The 16,426-nt window shown below is 33.8% G+C and overlaps 1 protein-coding gene across 8 annotated transcripts in view; it reads right to left on the reverse strand.

The window, feature by feature from the left end:
* Positions 1-16,426, reverse strand: part of unc79 (UNC-79 domain-containing protein) — a 71,146-nt gene that overhangs the window by 21,995 nt on the left and 32,725 nt on the right. For all 8 annotated transcript variants that reach the window (XM_089237774.1, XM_089237777.1, XM_089237775.1 and 5 more), the window contains 14 exons: positions 15,931-16,112; positions 15,595-15,796; positions 15,007-15,183; positions 13,906-14,031; positions 13,489-13,610; positions 12,827-12,883; positions 10,350-10,438; positions 9,350-9,392; positions 8,077-8,259; positions 7,218-7,356; positions 2,417-4,258; positions 2,176-2,284; positions 1,785-2,024; positions 1,565-1,603 (listed from right to left, as the gene is read on the reverse strand). In XM_089237774.1, coding sequence (XP_089093900.1) covers positions 1,565-1,603; positions 1,785-2,024; positions 2,176-2,284; positions 2,417-4,258; positions 7,218-7,356; positions 8,077-8,259; positions 9,350-9,392; positions 10,350-10,438; positions 12,827-12,883; positions 13,489-13,610; positions 13,906-14,031; positions 15,007-15,183; positions 15,595-15,796; positions 15,931-16,112 — 3,550 coding nt within the window. The remainder of the gene's footprint in view (positions 1-1,564; positions 1,604-1,784; positions 2,025-2,175; positions 2,285-2,416; positions 4,259-7,217; positions 7,357-8,076; positions 8,260-9,349; positions 9,393-10,349; positions 10,439-12,826; positions 12,884-13,488; positions 13,611-13,905; positions 14,032-15,006; positions 15,184-15,594; positions 15,797-15,930; positions 16,113-16,426) is intronic.

The following is a 16,426-nucleotide window of genomic DNA, read 5'->3' on the forward strand; positions in this document are numbered from 1 at the left end:
CTCGGAAAGAAAAGTCATCACGTCTCCGCCGCTCACCGAGCTCACTTTCTTTCCGAGCTCACCTCAGCATAATATCCGGAAAATAACTGTTTCCTTGATATCTCTGGCTGAGAAAAAAGCCATCTAAATCTCTCTAAACCGTCCCACCCGGGGGCCATTTCCTGAAGTTAAGAGAGGCTACTAATGCCTCTACTTCAGCGCCTCACGACACAGTGCGTGAAATTAGGAAGGCAGATTCATGTGTCTCCAGTGGTGTAGATGGTAGCATGCTTGCCCGGTATGCAAGAGGGCCTGGGTTCGAGTCCCGGCGGAGACGTGATGACTTTTCTTTCCGAGCTCACCTCAGCATAATATCCGGAAAATAACTGTTTCCAAGTGTTTGTTTTTCGAGTTTTTTTTTTCCTTTACAGAATTTTTTCCTGATTTTCAAATTCGCTAGGAGCGCTGTCTTTGCAGGAAAAAGAAATATTTGAAATTATGTTTCAGTTAAACATGGAAAAAATAACTATTAAAAAGTTTCATTTCAGCAGAAATTAAATTTTTCTGAATCATCATTTAAAAATTTTTATCATCAATAACATAGAAAATTTTTTTTAATTTCAAAATTTCAAATGACTGGATTGAGATGAATAATGCTGGACAACCATGAAATTGCATCGCACATCAAAATATACAATTCCAAAAATTTTGACCTACTGAATACGAATATGACCATAAAATATTTTTATTTTCTCTTGTTTTTTAGATATTACCATATTAACAATTAAAAAAGTGTGGTACAAGAGTTAGTATAGTGTGAAAAAGTGGTAGAGAGAAAAAGTACCAAATAACACAGTTATCAGGGATTTATATGGTTGACCTTGATGCTGGCTGACTACTGTTGGCTAATAATAATTGTAAGAGATACTCCTTATGCTTAGTACAAACATAATGGAGAACAAAGTAATGTGTCAGATTCAGATAAATTAATTGTGTTATAATGTATTTGTTTTTTGTATGTATTTGTGTTGTGTTTTTATGTATATTAATGCTGTACTTCTATACACTAATATATGTTGTGTTTTTCTATTTATTTATTTTGCTTTCTATATACTGATGTTGTGTTTAAAAGTGTTGTATTGTGTTATTATAAGTGTATTAAATATGCAATTTCAAAGAAAACCATAGTCAAACTAGCTTTTTTATGGCAAACTTTGTGTTCGGTGTACTGAATTACATAAGTACTATTTTTGTTTCCAATGCTGAAACTTTGTGAAAATTTATTGTTCAGTGTAATTACAGTAAGACCTCTCTTTTGCAGTCAATGGCGGGACAAAAGAATTCATCCATAAAAGAGGGGAGTGACCGTTAGTCAGGGTTTTAAATGCATACTTTTATCACACAAGGGAAAAATATAATGTGGCTGTAAAAGAGAGGTGACTGCATCTGAGGGATGTATGTTAAGAGGGGTTTTATTGTGTATATGCATTATGTCGCATATTATAATATAATATATTGAAATATTATAGCTGTGTAAACATTAGTTTTGTTTAAATCTGTCAAGAAATAAATTATAAAAAAATACCTTTCACTCTGCCAAGGATAGCTTGTGGTAGATGCGATTCTACAAACAAACAAAAAATTTGTTGATTTCCTTAATAAAAACATTTATTTTCTTTTGAAAAATTTAAAATCACATTCTAATTATGTTTGTTATTGGAAATCTTTTTCAACTTAAATTTCATATTTATACAGAAAATTTGTTAATCATAATCAATCAACAAATAATAAAATAGATCATATACCGAGAAACAACTTTTAGCATTTTCGGAAGGAATGGAGCTGCCATAGAAGGTTCTCTGTGCACAAATGTAGCCAAGATAACAACGCACAATCCTAGCTCCTCATCACTGTATTCTTCCAGAATAGTTCCACACTCAGTGCACCTTTCTACCACTACGTCCTCAGCTCTAGCTCCACTTGTGCTAGATCTCTTAGAGGCTGGTGTACCAATGAGGTTAGTATTATCCGCTTTTCTCATGCGACTGGAAATACGAAAAATCCAATATTAATACCCGTACATGAAGTATACAAAGATAAATCATGATTTTAAAAAAAACAAAGTTTTGTAATACATGTTATCAAAAACTATGCCAATTGATGCTGAAGTATTGAATAAAGATTATAAAAACATACCGTAAGCCAGCATTTTGATAGTCGAAACTTCTTTGTGGTTCCAAAGAGCACAATCCAGGTTTGCGTTGTTTGCGTTGTCGAAATGGTAGTTTGCATTTTATTTCTTCATCTGAGAAAGTGAGAGAGGAAATTTTTATAAATATTGACAGATCAAATATTTTATATAATCCAGTTTTCAAATTGATAGCTATAAAAATAAAGAATTGGGAAAGTAGGCCTATATGAACATAAGAATACTTACCTTTTTCTGAATGCTTTAAAGAGAGATCAAACTCAGAAGTGAATCCAACAACCTCTGCTTTCTCGTTCTGTAACATCTCGGCTATGCTGCTCACATTATGAAAGCTTGTGCTACTAAATCTTTCTCCAATTCCGACATTACTATTTTTTGCTTGACTCTCTCCATCTTTAGATTCAAAAACATTATTGCAAGACGAGAAAAGATCGAAACTAGAAGAAATTACATCAGGTTTGGCATCTTCTTCATTTGTCTCAGCTTCAGTATCTCCTGTCGTCGAAGGCAAACTACAGAATGTTTTGCTAGCTTTGAAAGTATCATTCTGAATTCCTTCCACAGATTCCAGATTCAATCCCAGCGTCTGTCGTATTTCATCCTCAGTCTTGCTTTCACGAATAGACGCTTGCCTGAGTAATCTGTTAGGCGATTTGCTTGTTCTTTTTTCTTCTCCCTCTTTTGCTGGTGTTGATAGTTTGTCTTGATCCATATCAGTATTTTTGGCAGTTTCAGGAGGTGAGGAGCTGTCTATGGGTGGTTTTGATGTTTCTGAAATGTGTTGAAACATCTGTGGATTCATGTAAGATCTTTGGTCATCCAGAGAACCCACATTTCCTTTGAAAACTGGTGCTGTGAGCCAATCTTTTTTGCCTGGAGGAGGCCCGATAGGTAAAAGCCTTTCTGGAGCGGGTAAATCAAATGGCAACCCCCCTCCACCGGCCTGAACACCTTTGTCCTCAAGAACTGGAAGTGGCGTCTCTAATGCATGATGCATCGACTGACGACTTTCAAAAGCGTCAAATTTTCTATTTTTATCCATCCCAATTGGCAACAGTCTTTCCAGTGGTGGCCTGAAAAGTGTCATAGGTGGAATATCAGTGTCCTGAGCATCTTGTTTCTGGCTAGAGATTTTGTGAATGTCTTTTTTTCTACCCTGAAACAGTTTTGGCCGTGGATACTTGGAGTACAATCTGCCTGACCCTTCACTTTTGGGAAGACTTAAGCTGTGCGTGAGAGTTTTCTTCTTAACAGTAAATGGTACATCTGGCTCTTTGTGACTGATTGCAACTTCTGAGAGATGGGTATTGTTTGACTTTAATGAACCAAAATCTCTGATAGCTTTAGGAGAAGTGTTACTTGCACCACGTTCTGAATGTATCTGATGATTTTCAGAAGCTACATGGTTGTTTTTCTGATCTCCAGGTGCATGGTTGCTGGATTCCATGGATAACTGTGTTGTGAAAGCATGTGGAATTTTGCTTTGCTTTTGTTCTTTTACATTTTCATCTTTTTCCATTATTTCTATACTAGCCTTCTCTATGTAATGAAGGGATTTACATTCTGATGATCCTGTATTCATTCTATCCTGATAATCATATGGCACATTTGAGACTAAATGAGCATCTTCTGAAACCTGAATTCCTGGATCGGTGATAATAATTTGTTCTTCTGCATCGAAACCACTACTCACCAATTGCACACATGCTTGCCCAACTACATCAACAGCGAATTCTGATTGAAAATGCTCTTGTACAGATCCTTCTGATTTAGGACTTTCAGGAATGGCTTCCAGTTCCGGTTCAGCATCTTCCCCTTCACTTGAGCAACTTCTTTCTGAAGTTTTCCAAGGTTTCCACTGTTGCCTTTCACTTTTATCTTTCGACTTTTGCACTTGCTCAAGAATTACATCATCACTTTTCTCAGTTGATCCGAATTTCGAACTTTTTAGCTTTATCCCACTTCCTACATATGGCTTAATAATCTCATCATGAATGGATCCCACATCGATGCTTGATTCTCTTTCTTTTTCCTGAACATTTTCTAAATCTGCAGATGGAGTACTGAAATCTGAAATGAAGAAAATTAAAAGAAAATTGATCAGATTTACTTGTTATTGGTGTAATTTAATACATTTATATATTAACTTAAATGCATTCATTACCTGAAAATTCTAATTTCAGTCTAGATGAACACAATCATGAGCAAGTAAAGCAATTTCTAAGCCTGACAATTAAACTTTTAATTTTTTTATACTTCTACATTTACTGTCAGCCTGAACAGAACAATAATAAAAAAAAGTAAAATCCTGACAGTACTACACAAAGCAGAAGTATCTAACAGTGGGCCACATGTGGCCCAGAACAGCCATGATTGCAGTCTCCTAGACACAATATTAACTTAACAAAAAAATAATTCATCCGTAAGCTTGATAATGTTTTGAATAATTCTTTTATCCTCAAAGAATATGAGAATACCCCTTCAATACCGTTACTGAAAAAACGTTAAAAAAATTATCTTTTCTCAATAGCTAACATCAATGATCATTTTTGAAAAACAATAAGAAAAAACAACAATAACAGAGCTTTATCAGTCAGTGCTAAATTGAATTTTATAAATGTCTAAATACACTTCTTGCTGTTTGCCTCCACACGCAGAAGTCGCTAAACAATTCTCGCATTACTCTAGCATTCCATAATCTTCATTTATAATGTATATGAAAGCATACTGTATATCTGAAATGCTGTATTGTATTCTAAATACTTGCTATTGTAATATAATACTTGCTCACAGATGCTGAATTATTTCGATATATTTATCAATCTTTCCCCCCCCCCTCTTTTGTTTTTGTTTGTTTGTTCTGTCCTTGAAATTGCATTGTAATTACTCATTGATACTTCGTGTTCATCAGTACAGATCCACAGGATCTCTTGATGAATTAGTTTCATTATTATGTGCTATTTCATCATGTTAAATAAAGTTTCAAAAAAAAAAAAAAAAGAATGTGCTTGGGTGATTTTTTTTAAATTACTTAGTTTGGCTTTAAGGTGCCTTGATCAGTTAATGATTGTATGTAAAGCAAGGATATGAAGTCCAGAACAAATACAAATGCGGCCCACACACAACAAGCAATTTCAAACTAACATGAATAAATACAGTGATACTCTGATTTAAGTTGGTTATTCATTCCAAGACTAATAACATAAGTCAAGGTAAACTTTTCCAATGATATTGCCCTTTCCTCCTCTGCATTAGCGAGTAATATGCAGGTGTATCAGGAAAATATGCAAATTTTATTCTTCCTTACCCGATTTTTATTTTTTTTTTGGTTTTTTTTAGACTCTTTCAGGAAAACATTTCTTTCTAAGAACGTAATGTCAAAGGTCTTTAAGTTTTGATCAAATTGTGTCTAATTGAACGAAATCATTTTTAGGATGAGACGTAAATATGGGGTGATGCAAGTCGAGAACATAGACTGGAGTACTGCTGTACTTCAATAACGTTTCTCCATCGAATTTAAGCTTCTTTTGCCACTAAGTATGTTACTTTTTTCAAGGACTTTGGCCAAGTAGATTTTTCCTACTTCAAGCAGTAAATGTACCTTCAATGTGCTCAAGTGTGGGCCAAAGTGTTTTCTTTTCTCCCAATGTAACCCACAAAAAGGTTTAGATACCTCCTGATATAAAGAATAACTTCAGCATCTTGTTCAATCGAAACAGGAACACTACAGGTTCATTTACAATACATTGGAAGAAGCCAACATTTGCGGTTCCACCTAGTTTCCAGTGAACCCCTTATCACAACAACTCAAGTACAAGTCTTTGAAGAATCCCTTGACCAATGAAAACGAATACCAGAGAGAATACCAGGTACTAATCCAATGCGATTTTGAAATTTGCTGATTTCTTGCTTATACCAATCGCTTGATGAGAACACAAATTTTAGTCTAATATCAAAACTATTTATTGCGACACCGGAATTGAGACAGTTTTTTTTTTTTTGGAAGGGGGGGGGGGCGCAAATGTGATTTTTCCCTCTCTGCACTGTGAAATTTTTCTTTGTTACTGCAAGGTTCAGGAAAAAAGAGTGGAAAGAAGGCCTGGGAGAAAACGGGAGTCGCGAGAGAAAGAAAAGAGAACGATTTAAGATATTCGAAAAAGAGAGAGGAGTGTGAAGGTTTGTACTGAAGAGACGGGATGGTTTCTCATTGGAGGTGTTTGATAATAAATGAAATAAAGCGTTTTTTTTTTTTTGGCAGTCTAGAACCCAGTTATTTCGTCCTGAAATCGTAGTAGAGGTACAGCCGAGGACCTACGACCGATAAGAAGTCGGGGAAAAGTTTACTGTTACCCTTAAAGTTTGCCACCCCTCTACTTCCGGCTCCACGTTGTGGAATGGAATGTAGGGCCAATGTATGTAATTGCGCCGCTGTCTGTCGTTATTATCGGCAGTACGATCGTGGACTATGTATTCCAGATTGAAACTGTTCGAAGTCTAGGAGGCTCAATAGTGACTTGAAGATTTCTTTCTTGGCAAGAGATTTGTGGCATTTGCTTGCCGATAGTCCCTAGGCAAAAGTTTTACTTACATTCGGGGGGAGGGAGGGATTTCTAGAAGTCTTATATAAATGGGATTCAAGGGTGTACAGGAATCTCGCTTCAACAGATGAGCTTCGGGAGCTGAATATCCATCCGAGTACCATAGTTGTACAATTGTATGTCATCGAGTTCGCAATTTTGCTTGGACAGCGGATGGACCATCGACGGTTGAGCAGAACAAAAATAAATCCTAATTTCAACTTGGTATCAATTAAGAGGAATAAAAAAATTGTCTGATAAATTTTGCATCACTATTTAGAAAAAAAACTAAGCAGGAGAAAGGCATATATACACATTCATATATTTTTAATGTATGCAAAATTCACATTTATAATATTTATATGAATTTTTCCTGGATAAAACATAACATCGATAGGAACTATAAAAGTATTTTTACAAAAATGTTTATGTTCTTGAAAAAAGAATTTCACCTCTTGATCTTGATGGGAGTGGACTCAAAAGAGGCTCATGACTGAGCTTGCATTTGTGCCATTGAACTTTGAGGGTGTTGAGCACTATCGTTATCAACCAGTGGATATATCTTGAATAGGGACTGCTGTCATAATGATACTAGAGTGAAGATTTAAAAAAGAAAAGAAAAAAAGAATAAACCAGTTGTATCTATCTATCTGAGAGAGTAAAATGGCTTCAGAATAACCTATAAAAAATAGCCACTGGAGGAACTTCTCTTTGAGAGATGTCCACATGTTGCTGTTTCTTAGATATTTTCACTGTTCCTCATTTAGAAAAAGTTTATATGCTTGCAAAGGCATACACAAGGAGGGGCATATGGCCTTCCCACCAGACAATCAAAATGTGAATTTTTTTAATATATCTGTAAAAAAATTAAAACAGCAACAGAAAATAGCTTTATATGCTATCTTAATAAATTTCTATTGATTTAAAATGTTTTTTACAGGTTGGTAATTCAAAATTCTCTGGAAGAAATTCTTTGTGCCTACTTCCCCCAAACAGTGTGCCCCCTCCAAAAGGTGATCCTACTTACACCCTGTATGTTTGAGAACCGAAGAGAAGTCAAACAGAACACTAAAATTCAATTACATACAGCCTATTTTGAAGTAGATAAATTGTAATTGAATGCTGATGCATTCAGTAAAAGAGTAAATAATAAGAATGATAAGTTGATACCAGAAGTAATCTTTCAGAACCAAAAAAAAAAAAAAAACTATAATATATTGATATAAAGTGATACTTCCTTATAACTTGTTATTATTAAGCAAACAATGCTGTATGGAATTTATTTGCAATCATATTTAGGAATGAATTTACCTTATACATGATCACTAGTACAGACAAGAGCCAAGAATGTCGACAGTATGGCTCCAAAAGCCACAATGTATATGTTGGAGGATAATGTTCACTGGGATACCTCTGTGGTGATGGACAACATACCAAAAGAGACATACAAGTGCTGAGCAAGAAATTTCCCATCGAAAAGTTGTAATCCAGAACCTTGAAAAAGAATTGAAGGGTAGATTATTATTTTCATCAGTGCATCATATATTGTGGACCCTTTATAATGATAACAGAAAATGTGTGCGACCATCTGGATGCAAAAACAAAGTTAGTCATTCTGGTAATTCCAAAGGCTAAGGTAAAATAATATGGAAATCCAGGGAGAACTTAATTAAGTCAAGAATTAAAATTAGGTTTTTTTTTCACACACATGTGTAAAAATGATTTTTGTTTACAACTTCCATAAAAATTATTTACTTGTCACCCCCAATATTTCTCAACAGGGTAAAATATACATTTCTTTCATACAGTATAAGATTGCATATGCTCAACCCCTGGCCCGCGGACCAAATGTGGCCCTCAGCATGGGCGTCAGAAGCGTTTCAAACCTGTGGGTGCTGGTCTTGGGCTTTACATAGGAAATTTAAATTTTTGAATAAATTCTGTGGGTGTTCAGACCCTTGCAACATAATACAGTGTGTGCTCGAGCACCCACGACAGTCCCAGCTTCAATGCCACTGGCCCCCAGAGTCCTCTGATATGACCTGTAACCAGTGGCGTCGGAGCCGGGGGTGCTGTGGGTGCTCGAGCACCCACGGAAGTTTGTAGAACGGGTCCGAGCACCCACAGAATTGATTCAAAAATCGAAATTTCCTGCATGAATCTCAAGACCGGCACCCACAGGTTCAAAACACTTCCGACGCCCTTGCCTGTAACCTCAAACATGCATTTGTAAAAATAAACTACGTGGCACATTACCAGACCACTTAAGTGAATGCAATGAAGTTCCACACCACTTCAGTGGCCTGTGATATATTCCCAGATCACTTAAGTGGCCCACAGCCAAGCCTGTCATTTGGGATGGGGGGGGGGGATTCAGAAGGCAATTGTTCCCCCCCCCCCGGCTTTAAAAAATACAATAGAAATGGACAAACACGGTGAAATATATATTTATATATTGAGTATATGTTCTTTGCACCCCCCCCCCCCAAAATGTTGAAATGACGGGCTTGCTCACAGCACATTTTCAGATCACATAAGTGGTCTGCAGCACATTTACAGATCAGTTAAGAGAAGTAATACTTACTTTTGGTAGAGCCATCATGAAAGCATCAAATACCACAGAGCCTCTAATTGATGAAAAGAAGAACAATGTCTATTAACATAAACCAAAAATGCAGGAAAATTAACGTATAATAATCTTTGTTGTCAATCATGCGAACGGTATATGGAAAACAATATTGGAACAATTGGAAAACTTTCAACCATGTCAGCCTGATAAACTGGAAGCCATGTTTTGATGGCTGCAAAAGCTTTTCATTTCATTATCTTAATATAATTTATAAGTTATGAAAATAATCTTCATCTATGATTTCAGTCAGGGTTATGAAAGTTTGCCTTGTTAAAAACAAGAAAATTAGTCATTTCGATAAAAACACTAGAATGGACTGGAAAATGCAGATCACACACCCAACTTATAACTAATCATGAATAGAAATGATCTCTGTTAAATAGAAATGATTCAAATGAAACTTATGTTTCATACAGCACAGTAAAATCTTGATATAACAATACTCTGTGGACCAAGAAAAAATAATGTCTTAGAGGGATTATCGCTATATCAAGAGAGAGAAGCAGCAGTTTAACATTATAGTACAGCAGGGCTGGACAAGCGCCAGGCCGCCATGGTGATTAGAAAATTGGTATTGGCACTTAAAATTTTCTTTGTGCAGTTACTAAATTGCAGGCTGAGAGCAGCACAAAATGTTTTGAGTTTATAGAAGCATACCTGCCAACATGAAAGAGGGTCACTATGCCCTGAAAAAAGTAAAAAGAAGCATTATTTTGGACCTTTTTTCTTCGGGTAAAACTTTTTTGGCACCTAAAAATTTTTTCTGGTGCCTAGATTTTTTTGCAGTTTGTCCAGCCCTGCAGTACAGGCATTTCAAAACAAAACATGAAAAAAATATTGTTGTAGAGGGTAATGTAAAATATTGTAGTATTGTTCGTTATATGGAGTATCATTATAGTGAGGTTTCACAGTATAAGAAAAACTTATGTACACATATAAAATTTGATAGACGTACCTAATTTTATGAGGAGGAATAAGGAATTTCCCTTCACTCTGTGTTTGACTGTAGCCAAGCAAAAAGTTCAAATGTCTCAACACGATATGCTGGAAAGAGGGTGCGAAAGTTTGTGATTACAAAAACTTACTTTTCAACTAGATTATATTAAAAGGCATCTATATTTCGATGTTTTCAATGGTAAAGTTTGAGGACTGAATACCATCTTATGCATATTGATGTTATTTCAAGTTTTTAATGTCGCAAACAAATTTTTATGCAGGCTGTCCTAAATTGTTTGCACATCAGATATCTGCAACCATTGACTTTAGAGAAGCATACTTGAAATTACAAAAAGTTTTCTACGGTCTTTAGATCGTCTGTCAGTGGCCATTGATGATTACTCTACTCTATTCCACACTGAGAAATAGATGAATTCATAATACAACCGCAAACTCATATATTAGTTTTTTTTAATCTCCACTCTAGTATCATTAAGACCGCAGTTCCCATTCAAATCAATTATCGGAAGTTTTAATGTGCAGTTACTTAAAATCTCAAAATTTGTTTGAGGGAATCGCGTGCATAAAAAAATAACGAAATTAACTTTTTATACAGTCCTTATGTGCTAAAAGTTCCAATTATTGAAATGTAGATTCTGCTCTAAAAAGTTGTTAGCAAAAAGTTTTTATTTTTTAATGCAATATTTATGGAGATACAATTAGACCTGCTTACAAGGAAGTCGGAAAAAAACTGCAAATTTGTTTGTTATAAGCAAACTTCTTTATATTTGTACCGACTTGGAAAATGATGCATTTAAGTAAAATGAAACATAATTTACAAGCACATATATACAATACTGCATAAGCATTTTAAAAATAAATGGATTATTATATTAAATTAAGATTATCTATTGAAATGTTTGAAATCTTACGTAATTGAACACGTGAATGAAAATGTGTTGACCGTTACTTGTTTCCTTTTCCTTGATATGGTTATGGACATTAAATAATTTGTGTTAGGATTACTTATACCTAATATGCATGTGAAACAGGGTGTTTTTTTATAGCAAGGTCATTGGAACATACGTATTATCTTCTCATTTTTCAGAGAACCGTTTAAAAAGAACAGCTTTCACATCAGTATGAGCTCCTTTTCTGAATCTTTTCTTACAGATGATCACCACATCTAATTTTTCTTTTTTCTCAATTGGAAACTTTTTTTTTTCAATTCCTCTTTGCTCTTCAAAATCATGAATTACCAAGTTTGAGTATAATCCCAAATTTCTTTGATACCTCATTTTTGCCCTTCTTTGGCTTTAAACCAACTGTATAGCTTCAATTTTGAAAGCAATAGAAAGTGTTTAGTGCTTGAATATTCTCAAAATTCCCTCGCACATGATGGCACCACCAAGAGCAATGTCTAAATCTAGGTAAAGCACAAAGTGGTAAAGATCATTAGCTGTAGCTCAGAATTGTTGAAGGTAAATTTTCAGATTTAGTAATAGATTTAGATAAGATTACACAGGAATGCTTGACAATTCCTGTTCGAAAACCGGTTGAAAATTTGTTATAGGCGCACTTTGCTGAAATAGGTGTTCATTATAACCAATCAAAATGACACCGATAAGCAATACAAAATTCACGAGACATGGGAAAACTTCATTATATGTGAAAATTTGTAATATCCGTTTTTGTTATAAGCGAGTCTGATTGTATTAAATATTTGAAATCACTAAGCTTTGGCAACTTATCACTGTGTTTTGGAAAATTTTGATTGGCTCAAAAGTTGCCTTTTGTAGGGACTGTTCACAAATAGAATAAATAGCAATTAAATTTTTTGACAATTACCAAATTTTTACAATTTTTGATTGAATTGAAATTTCACAATTTGCGAACTACATCCTCAATCATTGGTGACAAATTCTGAAAACTTAAAAGTCAAATATCTTTGTAAATATTGCATTTAAAAATATACCATTTTTCGCAAATGGCTTTTTGCAGCCACATTTATATTTCATTAATTGGAAGTTCTAGCACACAAGGGTCTACATAAAAAGTTACTTTTTCTATTTTATTATGTATACAACTCCTTGGGAAATTTAAAACATTTAGAGTAATTGTACATCATTTGAAAAATTTTTGTAACAGAAAGTATGCTTCTAAAGTCAATAATTTTGGACAGTCTGTATGAAAACAAGTCTGGCAATAACATACTAATGTAAGTTGAACTTTTGAGATAAGCTAAATGCCTTGTAAATGAATAGCACTCAAAATAAGAGTATATTAAACTTTATTAAAGCTTGTTGTTTACATTACCTATTTGCATATGATATGTCTTTTATATAGATTAGTAATAAAACATATTATCAAAAATATTCTCAACTTGCTTTATTCAGATTAGAATTTCCAATAATAATAATCTGCACAGCTCTTCTAATTCTAGCATAAACATTAAATCTAAAGAAACAAACTGTAAGGAATTAAAAAAATTAATACCTGGCTTCTTGAGACTTTATCCTCAGTATGGAAGGAAGGATCTGGGCTAGATAAAAACTGATAAGAACAAAACAAAAACAAACCAAACAAAGAGAAAGAAAAAAAACAAGAAAGCAGTCTTGACCATAATACAAGAAAATAATTCATCTTAATACTTGAATACAATTCAATAACTTGAAATGCTCAATTTGAGAACAAGAACGATTAAATAAATAGAACAAACAAGTAAAAATTTGGTTTCATAAGTAGAACTCTACTGAATGAAATCTCAATAATGTGATTATATTTTTGAGAAAGAGATTTATTCAAGTGCTAAAAAAGTTTACTGCACCTTTGTCTATAAAGTGATACATCAGTTAAGAAACACCTCGGCTTACGAACTTTTTGGATAATAAAGATTTTCCTTAGTGATTTTTCTGCCTTGGCTAACAAATGCAGAGTCGGCTAACAAAATTTTTTGTTGGTTTGGATGCACATTAGATAATATCAATCAGCTTCATCATCAAAGAAAAATTGTTTTTCAAAAGATAGAAATTTAGCAATCAGCTATTACATTTCTGAATCAAATCTTATTAGCAAAGAAATAATCTCATTTACCTTGGGAAAAATAAGCAACTGATAGAAAGACATAAAGAAAATACTTGACTATTTATTTCGCAAACCTGCATGAATAAGAAAATTAACAGATGAAGGGTTTCTCTATCATGTTCTTCAAGATCCATAGAACGATGCAGAACATTCAAGAAATGGTTCTCCTCTTGCACTGTCTCTTTCAGGTGACTGTCTAAAAATGGAATAGCAGAAAAAAAAAAAACAGAATAAAAAACATCACTTCAATATCAGTCAATTTAACGTCTGTGGGTATTCACCTAGGCACAATCATCAATCTGTTAGTTTACAATAGTTTTCAGTGTTTATAAAACCTGAATTCCAAAAAATAAATAAATATCCTTCAAGTATTTTAAGTTACAAAAAACAAGATTTCAATCAAGGAACAAGATTACAATCAAGGAACAAGATTACATGCTCCGATTTCTTTATTTGAAAATTTAAAATGATGATCGTTTCGAATTTCTCACCTGTAAAGAAACTGTTTGGAAAATGCTGGACAGGAGCCAATGATGATATCGTGCTACCAATTAGTTTTGAACTCTTTCTTTTCAGAACTGGAGCAGATGATTGTCTCTCATATAGCTTATCTTTATCTGCCATAAACAATTAAGAAATAGAATTCTGATTCAACAAACTAGTTATTAAATTATAAGACAATTTGAACAGAAAAAAAGTACAAACATTACTTAATTTTTGGTATTATGAAACTTCTTGAAACATCAGAGTGTAACAAATTGAAAAAAAAAAAAATAGGCATCAGCCAAGTTTTCCAGGAGCCAAAAAATTTATTTTCTGAAGAGAATCAAAATAATTTTTATAGGTTTTTCCGGGACTTGGTGATCTTATTCCCTGTTGATAGAAAGAAAAATTTAGAAAAATTTGCATTGTCCTCAGTCCCTAATTTAGCCAATTGTCACCGCACACTTCAGTCACCAATGCCGATTTTTCAGTCAACCTGGCGCCCAAAATTTGTCATAGCCCTGTGTAATATACTATTTTTCCCTGACAATACAATTGAAACTTTACAGAAATGATTAAACTTTTCCTTTTTGAAAACTCATTAAGCATTTTCTTTTTTCTTTCTATAAGAAATGGCTAAATTTTCTTACAATAATTATATAATTCAAAAAATAATGTTTTATAAAGCATTGAGCTAATAAGCTCAAATCAAAAAATGCAAACAAAACGGAAATTTGTATGAAAAATGTAGAAACCAAATATTAACCCTTTTGGCAAGTGAAGAGTCTTGAGTTCTGGCAAGAAATTTGAAAAATATGCTTATTTTCCAAATTTCTTGCCAGAACTCTATCAAAAAAGGGGTTAACGTTTGCTTGCTATAGTTAAGGTTTTAATAATTGGGGTTCATAATATTTAATTAAGGGTTACTATTTGCTTAAAGTAAGCAGAAAAAATTCTCCAAAACTGGAATCTTTTTTTACTTCGAGGAAATGGAAAAAATAAGATTAGAATTGATGGTTCTTCTTAGGAAAAACATTCATAATTTCAGCAGTACTTTTGCCGTTATGTATTAATGTTAGTAATACCATATATATAACACAAATACCAACCAATTTTTTCTTGCCTGGACAGCATACTAACAGGTGCAGACATAGCTCTCTGACAACTCCATTTGACTCCAAGACTAGCCATTAGCGAGCGACAGCTCCCTCTCAATGCTACAGCTTCATTAGCTCTTTTTAATTTTCTCTGGAACATTTCACTGTTGGTGTTTGTGTTTTTCAAATCTGGAACATTCATAATTAATAATGATTGAGTAGAGGTTTAGTTTGTGGTACGATATTCATTTTAGACATACAAGTAAAAAAATAGCAACTTAGATCAAGAAAATTATAAATAAAAGGTAAGTTTTTATGATCTAGAAATAATTTTTACTCATTTCTTAAAACATAATTAGTAATTACTGATTGCTTTATATTCTCTTAATAACATATGTGTTAAGTAGTTTTTGTTAGGTTAAGTATTAGCAGATGAAATTATATCATTACTTAGCTTGAGTAATGAAATTATTCAGTAACTATAACTAAGGAAAGCCAAATTTACACTTGATGGGTAATCGCTGGCATGAAAGATGTATATTTTTCCCTCAAAAAATAACTAAACATTCATAAATAGTAAAAAAAATTTAATAAACAAACCTCTAATGTAGGAAACTTCTCCATATTTTTCAAGCAAAACTTGCGCTTCCATAAAAAGTGTATCAAATCTTGTCAAGAAGAAATCCCATGTAACAAACCGCCTGTGACTCAAGTGATTATACATCTGCGATACAGTCTGTAAAATCATTGGCCTATCCAAGATATTGCAGTCAAATTGAACTTCTAAACACCACAAGAATACCTAAAAGCATATGCCATACTTGTGAGAACTTTTAATCAAACATTCCTTTCACAGAAGCTGCATCGTGAAAAACCAGTTCTCAATCTTTCTCTGTTCTCATAATATAAAAAATTAAAAAAAAATACAGAATTTACCTTCAGAGAAGATGTTTTGATTGAATCGAGATTAAGAAGGGCCCTCTGAGATACAACTGGCTGAGAATCATCCAGGCAACGCACAAGGTAACACACAGCATTAGCAAGAGCTGACTGAAGAAGAGGACTCGCTTTAATAGCAGTTGCATCCATAAAATGGGCGATCATTGTGACTTTTTCCACTGGTTAAAAAAATAAAGTAAAGAAAATTTGAATCCTAATGAACGAGTGAGCTTTATGGTGTGCATAAAAAATCAATCTAAAATGTAACTACGCATGCCAATTGTGATTAAAAACTTCAGCATGCATGGTGCATTAAACCTTTCATCCAGCGTTTCTCAACCTATGGTCCTATGATGGTATAGGTGGTCCCCGAAGGCAGACTCAATAAAATTCTTCATCTATTGCAACTGATAACTGGTAATATCCATATGGGTTCCAATAAAACTATTCCTTCAAACTTAGATTCACCAAACATCATCAAGGAGAATGTAGG

Source organism: Pholcus phalangioides, unplaced genomic scaffold, assembly GCF_987345545.1.
Source record: "Pholcus phalangioides strain wild (caught in Gottingen) unplaced genomic scaffold, Ppha-v1.0 ptg000010l_1, whole genome shotgun sequence".
Taxonomy (NCBI): Eukaryota; Metazoa; Arthropoda; class Arachnida; order Araneae; family Pholcidae; genus Pholcus; species Pholcus phalangioides.